This window comes from Pectinophora gossypiella, chromosome 3, assembly GCF_024362695.1.
Source record: "Pectinophora gossypiella chromosome 3, ilPecGoss1.1, whole genome shotgun sequence".
In the NCBI taxonomy this organism is placed as follows: domain Eukaryota; kingdom Metazoa; phylum Arthropoda; class Insecta; order Lepidoptera; family Gelechiidae; genus Pectinophora; species Pectinophora gossypiella.
Window position 1 is genome coordinate 5,785,435 of NC_065406.1, and position 24,983 is coordinate 5,810,417.

At 39.3% G+C, this 24,983-nt stretch overlaps 3 protein-coding genes across 3 annotated transcripts in view; all 3 read left to right on the forward strand.

Moving 5' to 3' along the window:
- The window catches only part of LOC126381925 (uncharacterized), a 54,651-nt gene extending 34,402 nt beyond the window's left edge, over positions 1-20,249 (forward strand). Inside the window, exon 3 of the mRNA XM_050031498.1 lies at positions 20,238-20,249. The gene's annotated coding sequence lies outside the window, so the exon portion shown is untranslated. The remainder of the gene's footprint in view (positions 1-20,237) is intronic.
- LOC126381928 (uncharacterized) lies at positions 1,310-2,475 on the forward strand. Its single transcript, XM_050031501.1, has one exon. It carries the CDS (start codon positions 1,325-1,327, stop codon positions 2,198-2,200), a length of 876 nt encoding a protein of 291 aa, XP_049887458.1. The 5' UTR covers positions 1,310-1,324; the 3' UTR covers positions 2,201-2,475.
- Positions 11,297-24,908, forward strand: LOC126381933 (uncharacterized; the record flags this gene model as incomplete). The annotated part of the gene is made up of 4 exons (XM_050031505.1): positions 11,297-11,336; positions 22,958-23,006; positions 23,895-24,013; positions 24,732-24,908. Coding segments are annotated over 4 exons (363 nt in total), but the record flags the coding sequence as incomplete, so codon positions are not given.
- Between the last annotated feature and the right edge of the window lie 75 nt (positions 24,909-24,983).

Sequence of the window (24,983 nt, forward strand, 5' to 3'; positions counted from 1 at the left end):
AATAAACAAGTAAGTAGTTACTTATAGCAGATCTTTGAATAAAGTTCTAGTGACGCAATTGAAATAATAACAATAAGGAATACCTATACGTCGATTATAATATGTTATAAAATGTGCGCAAGGGACTTGGATCGCTGTTTTCACGGTCGCCGGACGCGAGGCAGGCGCGGCAGGCGGCCGTCGCTCACATACAAAAAAACAACTTTCCTCGAAACGAGCGATGGCGCTAAGCGATCGCATCACTACAAAAAGTCATAACCGCCCGCGAACAGCGTGGACTTGTGATCTTTTGGTCACGCACAAGGCTGAGCCGAAATAACTTGTTGATGTGCGTTGCGGGCGGCGCGGGGGTGCGCGGGTGTAGCGGGGGCTAGCGCCGGCGAGCGACGGCCTGTCTCGCGGCGGCGAGCCGGCGACACCCTGTCTGCCGCGGCTGGCGGCGCTGCCGCTCCGTGCGCATTCCTGTCCGCCCGCACCCTCCTCCTCAGCTCATGAACCGCCCGCGCTCACAGAACGGCAACGTCGCATGCAAACTTGTTTCGTAAACGGATGTGGCTGCGACCGAGGCAGGGCAGCTCTATCTGTCCTCGTCTTTCTTGGGAAATTTTATGTGAGAGAGTAAGATGAAAATGGTGGCGCTACGTGCTATCGGCTCCCACTTGCGGCATTTTTTCACGCCGAGAATGAGGCGAGATTACTGCCTAAAGCATCGTCTACAATACACTTCTACTTCATGAAGTAAAATATTATATTTCCTTTTAGGCAAAATACATACATGTAAGTTCTTTTCCAAATTTGGGTGCACTCGATGGATACCCTACGCTACACATGTAGAGTCTAAAATGCATAACAGGTACCTAAATTAGTTCGTAATACCAAATATTTTTAACATACATACACATACATAAACTCACGCCCGTAATCCCAAATGGGGTGGGCAGAGCCACAAGTAATCAAAGACAACTTGCAGCCACTGTTGATACGAAGACCTAAGATGGATATGATGATATTTTTAACAATTAGGCACTTACCTGCCGTAATATTGAAATTAAGTATTAATAATAAATGTAAATATTATAAACACTCATAGACTGTAGTATTTAATTAATATTGTTGGTTATGCTATACGTAAGATTTATGGCCATATAGGTAACTTGATTAAAATACCTATACATATAGTTAAGTTCATGTTTGGCAATAAATACAATTTTTAAACTTGTGCTGCTACAGTTAAAGTTTAATAGGTATCTTTATCAAATAAAATGAACTCTCCGAGTTTCTTATTTTTTACATTAGGAAATGACTCAAGTGTGGAAATGGCTCAATGGGCATACAAGGCTCGCGTCGCGCGCTCACGTTCGGGTGGTACGCGCCGCGGGCAGCAAGCCCGCCGCCGCCAACATCCGCGCCGCGCCAAACGAACGAGCGACAGACAGTCAGTCCGGCGCCGACACTCGCCACGCGCACACGTTTACTTAGCAACATGGCTGCCGCCCACACGCACTCGGCCCCCGTGCCCTCTGACCGCCGTCCTGAGGGGCGAGCGGGTTCCCGTCGAATCTTCCCACCACAATTCAAACTGCAAGTACTCGAAGCATACAGACGCGATGCTCAGTGTCGCGGTAATCAACGTGCTACTGCCAGAAAGTTTGGCATCCACCGACGTCAGATCCAGAAGTGGCTCCAAGCTGAACCCACGCTTCGAGCCGCACTTTTGAGACGAGCTCCTCAACCAGCGCCTTCGCCACCGCCATATTCAGCTGGTTCGCCAGAAAGTGCTCGTTTACCATCACCACCGCCTGCAGCGCTGCCCACGCAGATCCAGGTGCCCACACCAGTACAAGTGCCTACAACTCTACAGGTGCCCACACCGCTGCCGGCACCAGTGCCTACACCGTTACCTGCTCTAGAGCCGATAGATTTATCAGTAAGAAGGGTTTCTCCACCACCTGCACCACAACCGCTATATGCAACATCAGCTGCCTGTGAAATACCAAGAAAACCATTCAAATTGTTCAGACCATATCTATTAGAAGATGAAGAGGAAAAAAGACCAGTGTTGGCGTCACTACCAGTATCCAACGGCGTGCACGTGTCAGCGTTCGTGCCCGTGCAGAGCGCGGCCGGATGCGCGATGACCGCGTGTTCTGCCCCGCGTTGGTGCGCGCCCATGCCCTCCTTCCCAGCTCCTCTCAGATGAGAGGACGCCTCTGGGGCGCAACCCCGAAACTGTTGTGATCTAGTCGCCGACGCCCACTTGGCGCCGCCTGGGGCGTAGCCCTCCATCACCGTGCCTTATTGTACACGCCGCCATAGTGCATTATGCCATCATCTCGAGATGATAGCTTATTTTTGTGTATAAATTATAAGAATGTATTTTTATATGTGGGGTTTATGAAGCATGACCTACATTTATGGAGAATGAATATTATAACGATTATTATTATTGTAATAAAGAGAGTTGTTTACTAAAAAGTATTTTGAATTGATGGCCTATCTACACCCGCGGCCGGGCAGGTAGCGCCGGCGCCATGCGCCACCCGCCTTCCCTACTACCTGTTGTAATACCCTTTTTTTCCATCCATACCTTGATTACAATTTACAAAAGCCCTAATGCGAAGTACATAAATTGTCTCTCTAATTAAAAGTAATTATTTCCCTAAAGATATAAATCATTTTAAAAAAAGCATTGTACATTAAAAACAACAGAACGCCAAGTAAACAATGCATTACTTAGGTGTATACCTACGTTGAAATCAATAAATCAAGTGGATAACGCTTTTATCAATATCAGTAAAAAATAAGAAAACATATCAACTAAGTAGCTCAATTAGAATTAATTTTCCTTTTTATCAAATTATCACTAAGTCATTCATAAGTAATAAAGTAGGTAGTAATCATTTTAGAAATATATTTTTGAATAACTATGAAAAAAAAATACACAGCGGAAATTCTGTCAACTGTCCGCGGAACACCTCAACGCATGGTCATATTAATGTACAAGTTCTATGCCTTTATAAAAACAAAATTAGCATGAACTTTTCAAAGTACGGTCTGGAAAAAATAACATTAACGAATAAAATAAGTATTAAGTGGATTATCTAGTACAATAAGAAGCAATGTTTCAAAGCTATTTGCTTGAAAAGACGCTACCTATTTCCTTTTAGGCTAAATTACTTTTGCGTATTTTCTGTCTGTTACCATTTAATTATTTTACCAAAGTACACATACTTAACTAATTAAAACAATTTTAACAAAACACTAAAGAAATTATGAGACGCAGCTCAGTTATTTGTATAAAAAATAATTTATTTAAGTATTAAGTAGGTAGGTATCTCTACTTTCTTAATTATTTAAACTCGATTGCAATGACTTTTCGAATCGTACCTATTTAAAATAATCTTGATAAGATTTGATAATTAATTAGGTACCCTACTTATATTTTTTGCTAAATGCCACATTCATATTTCATAATATCAGTAGGTACCTATGTTATTTGAAATTAATCATACTTTGGTCATATTACAAAGGCTAAGGATAGATTTGTCATGTAAGTGTAAGGAATATATATGATGAACTACCTACCTATAGGGTTTCAAGGGTTTTTGTTGGTTGTGGGGTAAACTTACCAGTATTATAATTATCTTAGTCCATACCTAGAATGAAACTGATGTAAGTAATGCGAAAGTAATTTTGACTGTCTTATTCCTATTTACGCTTAAACTGCTGGATAGATTTAGATGGAAATTGGAATGATATGAGACTCAGCGAAGACCAAGGACGACCTTACATTTTTAAAGTTTTTTATTTTTAGTTTTGATCTCAGTGGTCGAAAAATAATTTTCCAATCTAGATTTAGGTAGGTTACTGCTAACTTATAATTAGTTACAGGTACTCTCTTTTCTTGTATCGGTTGTGAGGTAAATGACCGACCTTACAAAGCCTTTTTTTTGACATGACTTATTGTAGGTTCGCCGCAAATGACTACTTGGCTGGATCCTTACCAAGCCTGTGTCAGGGTTTACTATTGAGCCGTCAAAGGCCCCTGTAACGACTACATACTTAGTTTTAAGTAAATTGTAGCCGGAATCGACAGTCTAGCGTGCTCTCTGAAGCATTGATCATTAGATTCGGCCAATCGGGTGATCAGCTTACAATGCAATAATCAAACTAGGGACCACAAAGTGATTTTTGTGATTGTCCACACAGGGATTCGAAAATCGAACCCAGCATCGTAAGCCCAACGCTCAACCACTGGACACAGAAACATTGTATGCATAGGTATTGTAGATTATTAAACAATCATATTATTAAGTACGACGACCAATGTGGATGAAACATAGGTACTGTAAAAAATATAATTATCATGATTTATATAATTATGTAACAAAATTTTAACTAAGTACCTAGGTACCTGTTGTTGTGATAGGTATGTTGAATGCTGTTACAATAATAATTACTAGGCGACATAATGTCTGTCTGTTACCGCCAATTACTTAAATGTTGTGGATTGCGTAATTGGTAAGAAATCACTTTATAATTACACCCAATTAACTGTACCGACTGACGCATTTGAAGAAGTTTTTAGATTACTTACTTATATTTATTATATAATTATATTAAACTCAAAATATAATGATATTTTGGAAGTAAAAACAGTAAGTAAGTAAATGAAAGTACTTAAATGGAATATTTACTCGTTACGATTTTAGCTCGAAATCAAAATTTAATGTAGAAAACAGTTTGCAAGCTTGTGTAAGTAAAGCACACGATGCTACCGCGCTACTTTAAGTTTCGTCATAGAATAAGGAATAATACTACGCATAGAACAGCAACTCTTCGCTCCTCCACCAGCGTCTGAGCTAGATTTACCTCACCTCCCCCTCGGACATAGTTTTAGTCAACCCCGGACACTTACTTACTTACTTACACGATAAAATTGAACCTAGACTAAGTGCTTAAAGTAAAAATAATGTGATTGCAATTAATTAGTTCAGTGCTTTGCGAACCTGCATTGTTCAAAATTTCTTGTTTGTGATTATTGTGGTAAATAAGTAAATAAATATTAACTGATTATTATCAAAGCATGTTTCGTAAGTAGTACTACCTACCTAAGCAAGTAATAACGGTTAATTTAGGTATTGTAATTGGCAGCCCTCAGACGTCACAGACACAGATGCGTGTGTGCGATTACACAATGTGTGGTGTCTGTGTAAAACGAGGTTGTATGAAGTGTCCGGGGTGTGGTTTCGTGTAGGTAATGTTCGAAATGTAGAGTTCCAATAATAATTATGTACATGAAAAAAAAATGGAATATATCATGCTGTTCATTATCCCGAGGATGGTGTAGAGTCGACTCTACTGTTTGTTAGTCGAAAGAAATCACGTCCTACCTAACGTGATTGTCTTACTTGTGGGTGTTTTAGACGATGATATAAACGGATTCATACGTCTTGTAGATTACACGCGTGAATTTATTAAGTAAATACCAGCCTACATGTAAAATCGCGAAGTGAATAAGGGAGGGAAAGTGAAGAATTTACAAAAACATTACAAGTAACCACTACGTGTTTCGAAGGTATAGCCTGTGGTATAGCTAAGTCTTAGTTAAAGATGCAAACAACTAGAAATCTTGCGTCCAGTTACGACTAGGAGGTATATTGATGAATGTGAAATGTTTCTGAGCATGTCAACAAAAGTAACTTTAGACCTTTATACTAAGAAGTAGATAGGTGGGTGTACCGTTATTACATTACTATTAGCATGGGTAATTGAAACAGAGTGTGTATAAAAACAATACCATAAACCCTGGAAATGAAGTCACATCTTTTAAAATTGATTTATTCTATTAAAAAGTGGGTTTAAAACGGCAACATAAGTCAGTTGTAGACGATATAAAGTAAGTTGTGCCCAGAGCAGTTCTCGGCGACACACAGTCTAGCGCGACCGTAACCGGAGAGTTTGGCAGCAAAATAATAATTTGGAACACCGTGCACGACGAACGGATCAGACCACGAGTTTGCACACTGCACTCTACGCGTACAGCGTTTCCAAGTAAAACAATAAAATTATTTGACTGCGACGACGCGAATAAGGCGTCGAGCTGTCTGGCAGAGATTGTGTGCCGGGTCGTAGGCCGGATGTGGGCCCAACCATAGAATAAGGAATAATGCTGTCCAACCTACCTTACATTACAAAGAAAGTGAAACACGATTTGTTGTGAACATTTAATAAAATGTAAAACGACTATAAAACGGATTTAAAGATTTGTCTATTATTCAGGCAATGGCGTAGTACTTGCATTCTTTATTTCTAAAAATAAAATGTTAAGGATTTATGTTACGCCGTGTGTATTCAATATTATTCTGCGAGTAAATTAACAAGAATCAACCCTACTTCGTTTAATAATAAAGTTTTCGTCTAGTACTAACTACAAGGTCACCACCATAAAAGTTAAGTAGTTAATTCAAGAAAGAATAAGTACTCGCCTACTGGAACCATCCACTAAATTGAAGGATACTTAGAGTGCAAGTGAAGACAGCACCTACTGGCAGGCTACAGGGCGTCGAGCAGTCTACAGCGGAGTCGTGTCGCGACACACATGCGGTTAGTCACGGCTCGTGCACCTTGTATCACTCACTGCACCACTGCAAACTTTTATTCACGTCCTATCTTAAAACACTTTTTGTAGGTATTCCTTTTTATCAAAGTTCAAAGTCGCTTAGAGGGTATAAACGTCGATGATGAAATAAAGTCTCTACCTACATAATAGTTGGATTTTCTTCTCAATATAGCAACTTTTGTAGTCGCAAATGCAATTATATTGACTGCATAAACTTCTTTTACTATTGAAAGTCTTGTCAGATAAATGCCTACTAAATGTTAAGCTAGCAATTGAATTAGACCTAATAAGTGTCGTTCATTTTGAGTTGCCAAATTCATTTAAATATTTATGTACATAGCAGAACTTTATACCTACTAAGTATCACATGCATAGTCCAGTGTCTCCGTCCATGACAATGATCCTCGCTTCAGTTGCAAAGAATTTGAAATAGAAAGTTTTAAATAACAAGCAACATATTTACGTCGAAGAAGCAAACGAGTAGATACAAATGAGTTGCAACAGGTATTTCGGTATTGCCTTGTGGCAAAAATATGCATAGGGCCTACCTATGTAATTATTTTAGTACTCGCCCGGGCTTCTGACGTGGCCTGACGTCTTGGCTGATTCGACATTGTATTTTTCGACACATTTTTGCGAAGCGACTCAATTTCCGGCACGACGCCAGGATCCACTGGGTGGACAGGATTATGCAGGTCATTTTATTCGAACAGCATAAACGAAGCATTGAATCGTTTTACACGGAATTGTTCTGTCCCATTATATATTTTCTCTTAGGTATCTTGTAAATGGTAAATGTAGGAGGACAGGAGGATGACAGGAGGTTCGAGATCGGAGGTGCCTAGCTCCGTGCCTGTCAGTTGCACCATAATTCCCGCACATTGGCTGCACTCGCAGATGCCGGTTGGAAGATATTAACGACGCTCTGCCGGACGAGCATGATGGCTCATAAAGCACAAGTTGTAGGCATAGCATCAGTATGATGTCAAGGATATTTTTGGCACAACACTGAGAGGGTATTCGCTGCGTTCTGGGCAGTTAAACCAGCATCAGTCGACCATCTGTTAGAAAAATTTGCAGTAAAACTAGAAGCTAAGCTTTTCTGATGGAAATAAGTACGCGAAGTGAGACAGGAAACCATTATCGCGCCATATTGCACTGAAACTGAGTCATTCTTAAATCATTACCACTTCGATGAATTATTCACCATACTCATCAACCACGTAATGCTATCCTTCTGTTAGTATATCAACTAACCTAATGACTAGCTACTATCCACGGGACGGTAACTATAAAAAAGGTCTAATTAATTATAAATATCATAAACACACTAGGTAGTAATTTTATCACCAAATATACAGTTGTATAAACTCAATCATTAAACGACCTACTTACAACAACCCAGAAACAATTGATAAGCTCTTAAAAGATAGCAACCCTTTATTTGCTTACCTGTGACGACAAAAGGGCATTAAGTTTGATGGATTCCTTTGAATAAGTGTGTTTCCTCAGCGCAAACAGAAAATAATTAGCCGCGGTGCCTTTGTTTGGCTCTTCCAGAAATTCCTTTAAATGCGGGCTGTTTGTAGTGCGCGGGCACCGACGACGCCTGAGCGTGCGCTTTGAAGTCGCTGCAGCTAGCGGGTAGCGGCGCGCTCGTGAATGACAGCCACGACGTATCTTTCCGGTACCGTTGATTTCGCCGAAAATATATTAAACTTTGCTTATACTGTTCCTTATTCTATTAATATCATAAATAAGAAAGTGTTCCAGACGTTTATTACTCAATCATGTTACGCTGACGCGCCTGATAGAGTTTTATAGCTTGGAATGTTTTGATTTCATACCTACTGCAGTTGATAGCTGTAATAAATTAAGACTCGCAAAAAAGACGCGTAACAACAAAATATCGAAAAGCTTTCTAAAGTTCCGATGGCTACGAGAAGGCAAAGTGAACCAGACACTGAAATAACGAGAAGTTATGTTACCCTACGAGTGGTTACGAGTATGTACCTAGTTCCTGTTCCTTCAGTGTTAATCTAACTGTCTACACACTGATGAGAAGGAAGCCCTACCGACACGGGCGGTGCATCGTTTGCATTGCAGAGTTTACATGCGCGACGCAGCTGCATAAGGTTTCAGCTTCCAGACTTTTATAGTATTAAATATGATGGCTACTAGTGGGTGGGTTACAATGTTTTATTGTGAATATTTGCGCGTCTCGTTACTTTTAGTAGAATCAAAACATTTGAAGTGAGACTTCGTTCTGACTGGCGTCAGAAATCATGATGGGTAGTCACTCTGTATGTGTCTGTAATGTACCTACATATGGGTATCTGTAGCGTATATACAGGTACTTTACACCTACCTAAGTGTGGAATTACTAACGTTGTTATAGGCAATTATTGGCCTATCAATAAAATGGCCTCTCTGTTAACAAGGATTTGTAATTGTAATCACCAGTGGTTTCTTACTGTTGGATCAGACGCTAATTGTGATTATTTACTATCAAAAACATTTCGTTAAAAATTGGTACCTATATCATGTTTTCAGCGACAGATAATAAAAACAATAATACTTCAAAGATGGAGCGGTACGGTAACTTGCCTACGGAATTATCTCACCGCTGGTGTTCGTCCGTTCCTTGGACGTGTATTTGATAACCTTTATTATTTTTTCAGTGGAACAGTTTGAATACAATTTATCGTTGTAATTCTAAGAAAATAATAAAAAAGACCCGACATCATTTTGTCATTTTCGCGTTGTACCAGCGATGATATTATCTCTTGCTATGATTAATTGCCGCAAAGCACATGAACAACGAGTGTCTGAAGTGACACTTAGTTTTTACACGACTTCAAAAAGAGTGTGTTATCAATTTGATCCGTAATATTGTGCGAATTTCACAATTTGTATGTTTGTCCCCTCTCTTTTCCGAATCTGCTAATCGTATCCTACGTAGGCAATAGTGCAAGTTTTATCAAAATCGGCTTAGTAGTTTTAAAGTTATGGTCACAAAACATTATTATGGAAGAAAAACAATGACCTCGTTGATGTCTTTTGTATGAAGAAGTTTCTTGTGTTAGTAGGCAACATGAAGTCGTTATAAGTAGGTCGTTTTAATTGGTTGGTTCAGGGGATATGGGCTGCTGATGCTGATATGTAAGAGATGTTTAAGATAGTTCCCAATTTGATATTGTGGATAAAATAGCATTATATTATACTAGGTATAGGTATAATAATTCCCCTAAGTAGTACTACTAGAATGTCCTATAGCATTACTGATAGCCCTACTTCCATTAATGGGCGTGCCATTTGGCGATGCACAATTTATTTATGGAGGGGGATCTGTACAAGAGGCCAAACCTAGACTCAGCGACGCGACGGGCTATAACGTAGATGACGATGAATGTGAACAGCGAATGCAACAACAGGTACATTAATAGTGCAAGCTTTAAGAGCTGGTGTTTTAAATACATGAGCTGAGCGTCAGTGGTACCATAAATAGCGGTCACAAGACAGACGAGGCGGCGGCGGTAGCGTGGTGTTGGCGGCGCGATGGCCGCGCTTGGCGCCAACCGCCCGCGTTATTTCCAACGCCATTACTCACTCGCGACGACTAATTATATATGCGAGCTCGCATCGCTCACGTACGCTGACCGCTCGCATGTCTTACCTTATAACATAACACTAACCACGAACATATTGTACTTTTGTTCCGTTCATACGAGAAGTAGATACGCGTGTCAAGTGTTACCTATAACCTAGTCTTTTTGAACGAAGAAATTCGCGCGAAGAAAATGACGAGAAGTTGTATTCATGACGTTTTTGCTAGACTAAAAGAATTACGTTTATATTCTCTATGTTACGCAACTGTGTGTTTATTTGAATCTGATGATGTATAATATATACGTATGTATGTTACTAATCAGTCAAAACTTCTGCGTTTGAAAGGATGATTCTGATTTGAAATGCACACTGAAATGTTAAAACTTCAACTTATTATGATGATTATTTTATGGTTTCTTTTTCGTTACTACAACTACTGTCGTAACGGAAAAGTAATGAACAGTGAATACAATTTTAGTGTGACGCGACGGAAGCAAAACAGTCAAGCTACATACCTATTTTTATGTAGTTTCTGGAGTTCGGGGTAGAGTTAGTTGCTTGGCTCTACATGAGATATAAATTAGGCTGTTAGCGGTTGGCGCCAGAAATTCTTTTTCTATCTGCGCGCTCACTGAAAATTCAACCAGAGATATGCGCGGGAAAAATATATATTCGCGCGCTATTGCCGTCTTTTTTCAGAAATATTTACAATTGCGTTTTGGAAATTTTATGTAACTTTTCTTCACAAGTGTGAAAAACGTCGTACAAAACGCATGAGTATTGGTCATGTAACGTACAAACGGTATAGGTAAAGGTAACATTGAATATTTGTGTATTCGGAAAATTCCACTTGATATCATCTCAGAATCATCCCTCAAAGATTTCGTTACGATGTCACTAATAGCAACAAGTAGGTTATACAATAAGTAGGTATGTATTTACATTAGATATTGTTTCGGTTCGGAAAGATCAGAGGTGTCGGCACGAAGAAGAGGCGATGTGTAAACGTTCTGCGTAGTAGTACTGAACACAATCATGTGCCCCCTGACACGAGCCGGCCGATAACGACCGGACTCTGCGCTACCACTGCTAATTATTATATTAGGTAAGTATGCATTGTGTTTAGTTTTATATGGGATATTATTGTGTACTTTCGCTTTGTCACTTTTTCGCTGAATTTACGTTATTTTCCTTTTTCATTCAGTATTTATTTACTCTACCTAGATAGGTACTTACTTAGGCACGTCATCAAGTTCCGAAAAAATGGTAGTCATCTTCCAAGACCATTATGTAACGCATTAGCCTATTCACTATAGGTATTAAAAACTAACTACCCTACTTACCCACTACTGTTATTGTCAATTGTTTCAAGATGCGCACTTAATTTTTACGCAAGCCGAAATTGGTCGAAATTGGTACTGAGTCACTTAGTTCTGTAGAAATAAATGTAACATGACCGAACTGTAATGAATGGAAATGTCCAATGCTATTGTCACTTGATCTTTAACCCATCTGGGAGTATGGTCGGGTTACTGTTGAAAGATTTCTTCTTACCGGATATAAGATTACGTAGTACCTGTAACGACAACGCGACACGTCCCGAGAGCGTGACACATTCTTAAAGATGTACAGAGGTATCAGTAAAGACTGATAAGAAGAACAGGATAATTTGAGTATTCAATATTACAAAGATCTCCTTATTTAACCTTGGTGGGAGTCACGGGCGTAGCCTCACCTTCCTCGCACGGTCAATGGTGTGACAGAGGATTTCTTTTTCGACGACTGACCGTGACGCAAATGTGGCGAGTGCCAATGAAAGCACAAGTCAATCAACCAGCTTCTGTTTCCCTCGGCAACTACCTGCCTGACTAATAAGTATTAATAACGTGCCAAGTCGAAAATACTAGCTCGTGTAACATTATGATGTAAAATCAAGCCTTGAAGAACAAAGAATCTCGTAAGTATGTAAAAACGCCTTTGAAGATGAGACACTTCACTAGAATAAATGAACGAGTTCAACAACATTCTCGAAAAAGTTAGCGTATTAATATCGACTGTGCATAATTTTATCTCTGCCTCTATTTAGAGAGATGAGATGCCGAATCGTGGTTGTGATTTTGATATCAATTTGTTTGAGTTATGGCTTATCATAAGCATTATCTAATGAACCCGGCGAGTTTTGGATCATTAAAAGAGCGGTGATATCAGCGGTAGTTTCGGCATTTTGGCCTCTTGATAAAGCTCGCGCCATGCAGGAGACCACCCGAGGGCAGCGTGTGCCTCTGTCGTAAATATCCGTGGCGCAATAAGGATCATCCTCAATCCTCCGCATGCCGCGCTAAGCCCTGATAAGCCGTATATACTGGTGGCAGTTTAACATGCCAGCAATCTGTTTGCCTATTAATCCTTTAAGGTGGAAATTATACTACAAACTACGGATTAATAGCACTCGTGTTTCACTAGGCACTTTGTGGACTCTACCGTCCGGGATAAAAGCCGTAAATATTTCCAAGATATGAATGGATTATTATCGAAAATACAATAAGATATCATAAATTATTTTAACTAAGTATTTACTTATTTGTTAATTTCTGCATAACATTTGTACCTAGTCGTAGACTTCACTACTATTCTCTACATCAGTTTGAATCAGGTAAATGTATACAATCCGAATGAGTAATATGAATAAAAGTTACGAAATCAGTGTTCCTTATCAATTGTTGCAAATCCATATAGAGTAGATGACCCAGTTTTTGAAACAAAGAATGAGTCAAGCATTAAGTTTGTCATTGTGGAAATATGTGTATTGCTGTCCAGCGAACAAGGTATAAGTAGGTAACGTATTTTGTAATTCAAGAAATCTTTAGTTAGGTGCTCAATCTTTGTACCTTACAATTATGAATCCGATATCAGAATAATTGGTAGCATTCAGCAGAACACGCGTAGGAGTTTAAAGCTAAGCTATGATTACATTTTAATTTGACGTCTAATTGGAGCTGGTAAGGTATCAGTAAACTGGTTGACCAGTAGATGGGTGCGCCAAGTAATTTGCGGAGAGATGAGGGGAGGTGGGGTAACTGGCAGCGCGGTCACAGCGACAAGTTGTCTGGCCGGGCCGGGCGGCCGGCGGCGGTGCGGCGGCGGCGCCCTCCTTCCCCCGACCCGTGGATTATATATGGGCTTGACGCCGCCTGCGCCGCCCCCGCGCCGCCTGCCGCTGCGCCCGCGCCACCGGCTTCTCAGAAAACGATACCCAACCGATATTCTGACGCACACAGCCACAGTGGCGTCGAAACCCGTACACATGCAATGGCCACATTTCGAGGCGACTATCTTCGACGGGAGAATTTAATTTATGGTGTGCCAGAGCGATGATTTCTTTAGATAACGTGGGTTGATGCTAGCAGGCTTTGACTCAGGCGCTTGGGAATTAAGATGAATGTTTCTGAAATAAGTATTCTCGATAAAGTTTAAATAAACTTTGGCGCGTGATATTAACGATGAGAACAGAGCTTTGAAAGTCGGTTTGGTTGTTGTACAAATTGTGTTAAGCGAGATTTTATAGGTCTATTAACTAAAGGTATTTTTATCTAAGTATCAGTTACATTACATACCTATGTAATTTGATTTGTATTTTATTCTATACTTATGTAGGTAGATAGGTACGACTTATTATTTTCAAGTAAATTCAACTCTTCGTTCATAAAGTAACATATAAATCTTAAAATAGGTAATAGTCCTCTGAAAATGGTCATTAGAGGGGACTGAGGGGAGGATTGAGTCAACTCATCAGCTTACAATTTATTGGATTTCACACACGTCCGCATCGCATCCTGAGTGATTGAATCGAGCTGATACGTTTGCATCGTGTGAGCAATCATAAACACAAAGGAAATAAACGATTGTGGATCGTGGCCGCGTCACACACATGCACTATCTATGCAGGGTGTTTATACACATATTAATATATAGATAGGTTTATTCAAATAGATGTTGTGTGGTTGTGTGCGTAGATAATTTATCGGAGAACGCTCGGCCGCTGTGGCAACCCGCCGGCGAGGTGGGTCGCTTTATATGGACACTTGTCTAATCCACTGCATAAATTACTTAGTCGCAAGTTTCTCTTCAATGAATAATGGACGGTTTCAACTTTCGGTAAAAACAATAAAGAATAATTTGACTATGGGTACCTATTCGAGCCGCAATAGCACCAAGTAGGTAGGTTACCTACTTGGATATTGTAAAGTCATCTCAAAAAGCGGTAAGTACTAAACACAAATTAAGCTACTAAAATAAACGAACTACATTACACACATTTCAAATACTTAACGATTCATGAAAGGGCAGCATTGACTTTGTAGTTGAGTAAGGCTTGCACACAGACGCAGAGTTCAAAAGGAGCGCAGAAAAAACGGTTGCCCGACAGGCGTGCGGGGGCGCGGCAGCGAGCGGCGGCGGCGGACGGTTGCGTGTGCGCAAAGAAAGTGGCGCCTCGCCCGCACTGCGTGGCGCCGAGCCTCGACACCGAGACACATTCACACCTTGAGCTTTTGAGCTTACCGTTACCGAGCCTTGCATAACCAGGCTTCTGACTTGCAGATCATCATCCTCATCCAAGCCGTGTCCGGCGACGGCGACTCCTAAATGTCTATCCCAGGTCGATGTTATGATAGGCTCTAATATGACTAGCAAAACCGAACTTCGATTTGAAGATTCGGCCACATGGCGCACAGAATAACTGGCCAGCAGAATTAAATGTATAGTTGTAGGAGGGCTTGTGTCGAGTCTTCCGTATTTGACGTTTTACGTCAAGATCTTCTAAACGCTTCTTTTCGTACAGTTCCACGTTTTTGTGGACAGTGTAACGCCATTCCGGTCTAAGACGAGCTCGCTCCTCCCAACTATCAGGCGGAATATCACAAGCCACAAGGTTGCGCTTGAGCACGTCTTTGTAACGCAGGTATTGCCCGCCCTGCTTTCGTTTCCCGCTAGAAAGCTCGGAATAGAAAACTGCTTTCGGCAATCTGCTGTCATCCATTCGCAAGACGTGCCCACACCATCTCAGCTGGTGCTTCATAATGAGCGCTTCTATCCCGGACAGGCCAGCACGACGCAGCACTTCTGTATTTGGAACTCGATCTTGCCACTTGATGCGCAGAATAGACCTTAGACATCTGAGATGGAAGGTGTCTAATCGCCTGATGTCTGCCTTATAGCAGCACCAAGTCTCTGCGGCATATAGTAATGTGGGCAAGATGATTGCTTTGTAAACCAATATTTTAGTTTGCAGCTTAATATCGTGTGAGTTCCAAACACGTGCCCTAAGTTTTCCAAAGGCCGCTGCCGCACTTGCTATTCGGGCCGGTATCTCCGATGCCAAGGTGTTATCACTACGTATTCTAGTGCCCAAGTATTTGAAGTTTGGAACTTCCTCCAGCACTGCGCGATCTAAAGCAACACTAGAAGGATCCCCGTGGCATCCTCGTGGTGGTTGTTTCAATACTTGGGTTTTGCTGATGCTTATAACCAACCCAAACCTGCGGCATGAAGTGCTTAAGGATGTTACGATACTTTGGAGAGACTCAATAGAATCAGCCATAAGAGCAACGTCGTCAGCGTACAAGATATCCGTAACTGAAAGTTTGGTTACCTGTCGCTTAGATCTAAGGCGAGAGAGATCGAAAATGCTCCGTTATCCGTTATCCGTTCTGGACTTGATTTCTATTGAGCCATTGCAAGTCCTCGAAGCGTCACGCATAACAGAGGCAAAATATAAGGAGAACAGAGTAGGAGCCAGGACACAGCCTTGTTTCACGCCACTGGTTACAGGAAATTGGTCTGAAAAGTCACTTCCATGTCGAACTTGCAGATAAAAAGTCTTTGATCAACGCGATGCAATAAACATGAAGCTTAGCTTAGAATTGTGATGTTATCTCAATTCTAAGTTGCTAAAACGTTTAACATATAAATTGCACTTCGCATGAATAACATTCCCGAGGAAAATAAGGAAATCTGTTTCAATATGTAAATCACAGCAAAATAATACGATGACGCAGTTGTTTATGTTCAATATACAAAAGTTGAATTAACAAAGGCTCTAAGAGTGTTCATTCAGAGTTCATTGGTTGTTATTTATGTAATAACAAGAGCTCTGTGGTTTGTACGCGGATTTTCCGCGATGCGCCATGGGTAGATTCGAGTATAGGTGGGTATTAATACCTACAGTTGAAGCCGTTGATGTCATAGCTTAATGACTACGGTGCCCCTTATGTTTTGCGCCAATCGGGATTATAAAGTTGCGTAACCAGCACAGTTTGCCTTTGTTTGTTATTAATTCATTTTCCTTTGAACAAGGCGTTCAATAATTCATCGACTTGAGCTGTCTTAACGATTAAGGGCAGTAATGAGTAAAGGCATTCCGCTGAGAGCCTATTAAGTTCACAGGCATGCAACCAGCGGAGCGTTGAAGGTCGAATTCTCAAGTTACGCTGACACATTATAACAATACACTTGAATGACCGCCGGCTATCTATGACGAATTAACTCGGTGACCAGCGACCGCAAGACAATGGCCTCTAATTTGTTGTTCATTTCAAGAAGATAATGTTGGTAATTACTCAACAATGGTAAGTACCTAACATGTTTTCCAGAAATTGACATGATTGAGTAGTGAAAACATGTTCTGAACGATTTTCCAGAGGTAGACTACTGCCTTTATAACATTTACTTAGATTTTCAATTGATGTTAGGGGCGAGTAGTCTTTCTTGATTACGTTTGTACTGAAATTTCGTGGAAATGAGGCATGGTATCCATTTCATCGATATCTGTATTATGTGGAAGTATGTTGGCTCTTCAAGGTGATCCAGCGGTGCGCGGCCGCAGCGCCGCGCCGCCGAGTCTGGTGCGACCGGTCCGCTTAGGGCTGCCATACCAGATACCATCAACTTTGGTTGGTTATTTGTTAAACGTGGCTTATTGTAGATTTGCAACAGATGGTATTCATTTAGGCGGACAAACTGGGAGCGCCAAAGACCACATTCGGACTATGCTCGCCCATCGATTTAGGACTAAAGTCGGTATGCTGCAAAAACGTTGAGAACTGACTGACGTCAGTGGGTCTGCCGCAAATGTTGCAATTGCTAATTAATGCCAATTTGTTACCATGAACAAATAGCTACAACAATAACACACCATAACATCTAAGTACACTTTGTGTTTTAATTTCAGCGCAAACTCTACCTTTCTACAGACATATAAGTATAGGCATATTTTGCCATAGAAGTCTACAGCAAACCAAAATACCCTGGGTTCTTGCCATGAAACATAAGTATAACTTAAGTCACAAAGTACGTCAGTGTTTTCTATTTGGGTTCTGACAACCATGCCGCGGCGCCCGCGCACCCCTGCCTACCTGTATGCTGCCCACGCCCGGCCTACGCTGCGTTCACATAACTTGACTGACTCCGCCATGTCTCTACGCGCGATACATAATGATTGATCGCCTCCTTTCCTGTCTTGTCATACTTAATGTGCGCCAGAGAATAACATCACACATCTATCTTTTAAATTTTTTAACGGGAGAGAATAGTAGGCGTTTAATTTTCCTGTGGATGCGTAGACTAAGAGTGGTATTAATAAACTAATCTCAGCTTCGAGACTGCGCTCAAGATCATGTCATTGTGACAGTTCTTATATAAAAAACAGGGACTTGGGCATGGTCTTGAGGGCAGTCTCAGGTAAGATTAGTTTATTAATACCACCCTAAGACTCTACTTAGGAAATAACCCCAGGGGAAGGTAATGAGTAAATTCCTAGTGAATTGATGGGCATCTGGGGTAGTTTGCACTATAAACCCTATTATCTGGCCTATGACTTGTGATCGTGAAACATCCGGAAAGAAATGAGGGTGTATCATTTCCCTCCTATAAGAAGCTTCACACATCCAATGAGGGACTTTTCAGGCTACGTTCCCCAAAAATAATATAGGTGGCGCTGTCGAGAGTGATAATTACCTATTTTCTCATTACTCAGGTACATAATAGCGTAATTTCCAACTAGTTGAATCAGTTACTATTTACTAAACGGGAAATTACTATAGAATTTGTATGAAAAAGCAACCTGTGACGTCATTCAAAAAGTGACAAAATGTCGCATTTATGACATTAGTTCTGGCGTAAAACAATACATTGGTACAAAAATATCATATAAATAGAGAACTCGCCAGTGTCCATATAAAAGACATCAACGAAACCGCTCGCTTTTCACGCAGAACACTTGTGCAAAACTTACGAACCCAAAAAAGGAAAACTAAAGTTAAGTAGTTATTTTTTTTATAATATAGGCTCGCATTTGACCACAATCTCACCTGATGGTTGAACACGCAAATATATTCGAAAACTGGTTTTCATTTCAATACTTTTTGGTTGCTTCGTGACGTGACAGTTACGTGATTTCAAAATTTAATAATTCATTATGAGATTGATTTATTTACCACTGGTTTACTACGACCTATTTTAACACGCAAACAAAGCATAGCATACATGCAGGTAAAATTGAAAGTACCTACATACATGTCAAAACGAAAATTTAGTATTAAATACTTTCAGTTTCAACTTGCACGGTATTATATCTAAACATAGCTACTTCACTTACGATTGCGAATCTTACTCCGAAGCTCCTAAATAGAGTACTCGTGACTACTAACTAATGTTTAACATCTTTCAAACGGCAGTACGAAAAAATAAACAAGCAATAAGTAGGGTGTCGTTTTGATTAACATATTTTATAGAAATTTTCATATGATACGCTTTATAGTCGTTTTGTTTCATTTGTGCCCAGAATGTAAACAAACAACAAAATCACTGAAATCTCCCAATCTTTTTACTTTTTCGCGGCTAACCTGACATATATAGCTATAAAATAAACAATATTTTACGGGCACACGCAAAAACTATGAAATATTCACAAAATTACACCAAATTAATGATTTTTTTCGGAACACTAGAAAAGTGAGGTTATCTGTCAAGCGTTTTTTTTTTAAATTTTATCGTATTCGTAGCGCTTTCAATGCATTTAGCTCATAGTTCATATCACAAAATTGAGTGAGTCATTCATTATATTCAGATTGGTGTTGTGGATGATAAATTTATAGGACTGACATGTTAGGTAGACTTTTAAACAGATTTCATTAGCAGTTAAATTTTGACTGCGTTTTCGTATCTTAGGCGGAGGCGGCGCTATCTCACGAGATGGTCCCGGTGTAGGATCATCCATTGTGAAAACCTAAAAATATAAGTTCCTATTAAATTTACATTTGTGTGTATTGAAAATTATTAATAAATATGACTAGCTAGGATCACGGTAACTAGTGATCAACAATAAAAAAAAATATTTTCTGAGTTTTCGAGATAAATACTTATAACTGCAATACCTACTCGTATATTATTTATTCTTTTTACAGACTACAAAACCGAATATTGATGCTCAACCGCGCATCAAGTTCTTTTGACTTTTGACATTTTTTTTACTTTGGCCAGTAGTGTTCTATTTAAATTAAAATTACTTACGGCTTCCACAAAAGAGATTATGTAGCACAATGTCAACAGTATCCAAGTCACAAGCAAAGTCGGAGTCCAAATAACGACAGCCAAAGTCGTTAGTCCGTAGCACAACAAAAGCAGCCAATACACTTGCAAATCGGAATACCAGGGGAAAGCTAAGTCAAACGAAAAAGAACACACTACAGAACAACCACGAAAACGCGTACACATGACAAAAGCCAGGGAACGAGTGACGAGACGAGCGACAAAACGAAATTATCCCAGGGCTGCCAGATGAAAAAAAGGCATGATCGTACTTCAACTACAAAAAAATCGTATTCCAAGGAAATTTTGAAATGAAAAGATAGTACAACTTAAAAGTTCAAAGTTTTTATGAAAAATGAGAATAATTCGTTAAGAATCAGAAAAATAATGCTATAAACTAGACTTATACTAATTTTCTGAGGTTAATTTTGCGTGTGATTCACTGAACATTTTTTTTAGTCCGAGTCAAATGTACGTTTTATAAGACATTCCGCTATTTTTTAAATATTTTTTGAAGATTGTTTCGAAAACGATTATGCCCTGTGATAAAAAAATACATTTTAATAATTCATTACGTTCTATAATATGAGAAAAAAATAGGCACCTTATACCTAAAATCTGTTCGAAGTCTAGGGATTATAAATCATGTCATGACAGTCCTACTAATTTATCATCCAAACCTATCTGATTTTATAATGAATGATTCACTCACGTAAGTGGAATGAACTATGAGCATTGGAACCACTACGAATTCAATTAAATTTAAAAATAAGTTGTTTTATTTGTACATGTGTCTTATGAATTTAATAGATAAATGAATCAGTTCCTTTAGAAAGAAATCTAAAACTTTCCCATCCTTAGTTATGTCACAAATGTCACTGGCGGCCATATTGTTTACATTCTGGGCACAAATGAAACAAAACGACTTTAACTGAAGCGCTGTTGAGCGCAGCAATTTAACGAAAGTAGAAATAGTCGGACAATATATACATAAGAAAATTCCGCGATATGTTTTCTTAAATCCTGTTACATATCAGCAAGAAATAACTAGAAAATGTTACTATTTTAGGTAGTTACGTGTTCGTTGTTATCGCGGTAACCTGTAGCGATAAGGTTAGAGCGACCTATCCCGTAGTCAATACATCAGCAACGAAAATAGCCATTAAAGGAGTTAGGGTTATCGGTTAATATATACTTCAGTTAGGGCTGGCAGATTTAAATTAAAAAAACTCCTCCGTCTATTTATATATCCACGTTTCAGTATTTCACAAAATTGAAAGTAAGTCGCTTGAAGCTGTCGATTCATATAAAAAATATTGGCACTTTTATTAAACAAACTATTTGTCTTCGTTTATAATAAGAAGCATCTTATTACTCCTAATTATATCTAAAATCCAAAAGGAACAATAATATTGAATCATATGCAGAACACACACCCAGGTGTGGTTACATACCTAAAGAAAGAAAGAATCATAATGTATTAAAATGACGGACTACTGGAGAAGGAATACATAATAAGGTCATAGGTAAATTGCATATAACATACTCTACATACGTCCAATACATATTACCAATATGGATGAAAATAGAGTAATTAATTGCATACATCCCACTATTGACTTGGACATTGGACATGCACAAGTCCCCATTTATTAAAAGGATTTAAATAAGGATATAAGACACTGCCATAATCTTCTGTAGCTTCAAAGGGGAAAAAGTAAATCGCATTGGAATTGTACTAGATACAAGTCCGGGTAAACTTGTAAGTAACCCTACTCGGGGTTAGGAGGTGTAAGTATACATGTAATTACAATAATTATCGCGTGGATTGCGGATCCGATAGGGCCGGGCGACTGAGTCATCCGGCTATCGTGACAACACTCACGTTTGTACCTATTCGCTTGCGAAACTGCATTACGAATGTTCTACACTTATTGAAATACGAGCAGTTTTAGTACTTCTTGCTTTTATGTAAATGTAACAGCTTATATTTAGATCCAACTCAGTAATGGCGGCGCTCAGCCACACTATCGACTGAAAATGAGAAACCCCACCGTGATTCAGATTTCTTGGGAATTTTCATCATTAGACTCACTTAGAAATACGTCTACTTCTAAAAACAATTCTACTAGTCATGAAAGAAACGATTACCTATTTTATTATGAATCCTCATTTATACATACATCACATCACACATGAAATAAATCTGTCTGTCGACGGGAATTAGAAGTACTGAGTTAGTTAGATACCACATTACATTGCTTCGTTGCAGGTTACCTAGTAGAGTCAATGCGCGTGGTAGTCCACTCTTCGTAATTTAATTGCAAATAAATCAATTTAATTAAATGATAAGGAAATCAATCATTGGGTAGGTATACTTTTTTGAAGCGAAAGTCATGTTTCTGAGCTTGTTGCAGCTATGCGCCATTTTCACTATGGGTAAGATACAATAACACTACTAGCGCGATTATTTTCCTTTTCTGGTGTAGAGACTTCCGAATTTTAATTTAGTAGAGAACATCAAATCTCCTTTTTCCCTGATTTATCAGAAACATTCGGACAATTATGAATCTCTAAAGTAAAGCAAAATATCTCCGAGCTTGCGTTTTTACCATTTAAAAAAAGCTTTATAAGATCGCCAGTTGCCATGTGGATTAGGTTTTACTTTGTTATTTTATTTATTATTGACCTTAGTGGTGTTGTATTGTCATCACTAATTTAAGAGTCACTATCTTGTCGGTGTAGGATTCTTAGTGGTATTGAAGTAAATAATAAATAGGGACAAAGTCGTATGTTGCATTTTTACCCACGACGGAACGGAGCAGGTATATGCGTTTAGGGTGAGAGATGTTTGTGTGTGCCTAGTTTAACCTAACCTAGTTTTCTGTGTGTCTTTGATATTCTGCTTTATGTTCTGTGGCGTCCTTCAATAATAAACGATTCTTTCTTTTGATTGCTGAAATAGAATACATGTAAAAACAAAACCATGTGGGCTAAAGGGCAAATGCAACCACTTCAGCTCTCCTTCATAGTTGTCACCGCGTTGGCATCACATTTTGCCGTAGACATCGAGATCGCTTTAGTCCTGGTGTTAATCTCCATGTTAAAATCTTCATTTACATAATGGAATGTCATTTTCAGGCACCTGCCTCGTGGATTACAAACGGAATCCCGCGCCAGACGGACACAGGTACACAGCTATTCCTCCTTTTGAAAGTTTAAAAAAATGCGCTGTATGCCAAATCTCTCAAAATTCGTAGGAAAGCTTTTTGATGACGTAATTTTTTAATTGGGAAGTATTCTTTTTACATGTGTTTGTACGTGTGTGTGTATTTTTTTATGAGAGCCCTTTTTCTGTAACATTCATGAGCCTAAGAATTAAATGACTTCAAACAAGCAGATATTGTATTGATACAGGGGGTTTAAAATATCCACATCGAAGCAATATTGCTATTTGACAGTTGTTTGCATTGCGCAAATGCCAAATTGAATCAAAGAAAGCAATATTGCAATTTGACATTTGCGCAATGCAGACAAATGTCAAATAGCAATATTGCTTTCTTAGATGAATTGCTTCGATGTGGCCATTTTAACCACCCGGTATTTATAGGGGTGAGAATAGTAGATAGGTACGTAGATTGGTGAACTGTGGAATTAATTTCGAGCTCACAATGCAACTCTAAAAGTACCTACCTAGCTAATTTGTCAAAGGGATGAGGTGCCTGTTTTAAGATATTTATTTATATTTACTTAATTTTAAACTAAACGTGTACTTATTATAAAATACAAAACATAAATGCACGCCTGTAATCCATAATGGGGTAAACACATCCAAAAGTCATCATAAGGACAGCTTCCGGTGGCGAAGCATTAGCGGCGTCCTAAATTCAAAAGAGAGATTGTTAAAGAGAAATTGTTTTAGATACATTGATAACATAACATAAGCTCACGACTGTATCCCGATTGGAGTAGTCAGCGGTACATCCATCGTAAGATGAACTAAGTATCCACGCTTCACCGAGCCTTTTTTAATTAGGTAGGTACTTTGATGGTGTGAGGAAATCTTTTTATTGTTCAGATGCGGAGTATGTCCCCATTACTTCCAGAAGATTTGCGCGTTCAACTTCCAGACCAACTCCACCTACATATTTGACAACCACTGCATCATGGACCTCTACAACTGCATAGAGGGCACTGGTACTGCATTTATATTTTATTAGTTTAAGAAAGCGATTAGGCCTTTCGCTTAGTCGACTAACTATTATTCTTTATTATGGAAAGACAAGTAATTCACGCTTTGTAACTTGGTATTAGGGTCGTTTCGTACCAACATCAGTTTTGATACAAAACAAACTGAACGAAATTTTTTTTACGTGACTTATTGTAGGTTTGACTCAGATGGATAAACTATTTGGCGGACAAACTTTAACCGATTGTTCGTGAAACATATTAAACTAGTGACTGCCCGATAGAAATATAACAGCCTCCGTGGTCTAGTGGTTAGAGCGTTGGGCTCACGATCTGGGTTCGATTCCCAATGGGGACATTATCGAAATCACTTTGTGAGAATATCCTTTGTTTGGTAAGAACATTGCAGGCTTGTTTCACCTGATTGTCCGAAAAAGTAAGATGATTCGGTGCTTCGGAGGGCACGTTAAGCTGTTGGTCCCGGCTATTAGCCGCAAAACAGCTCCACCAATCCGCAGTGGACCTCCTGGTTGTTGATTGTGGGGAGGCCTGTGCCCAGCATTGGGACGCATAGATAGGCTGCTTATGTTATGATTATGATAGAAATATAGGACTGGAATTATTTCCAAAATTGATTCAGTAATTTAGTACCTGTCAACAACATCTCCTTTACAATATTGATTTAATCCAGTCTCTTCTTGTGGCTTGGTGGATCTTTTGTTTTCAGAATTTCAAACAATAACATATGAGCACTGCCTGTACTTTGGTAACTTCGGGTATGTGCACGGCTTCAAGTATGAAGACGAAGATTACGGGGAAGACCATGTCATCATCAAGGGCTCCAAAAAGAACCCCGACTACAGGAAACAGCAACGATCATAACATAATAATTCTTTTGTAAAAATACTTGCTCGCTATTGTTTTTATTAGAAACATAAACTCATGCTCTATGCACGTCGGTCTATTGATTTTCTGCTAT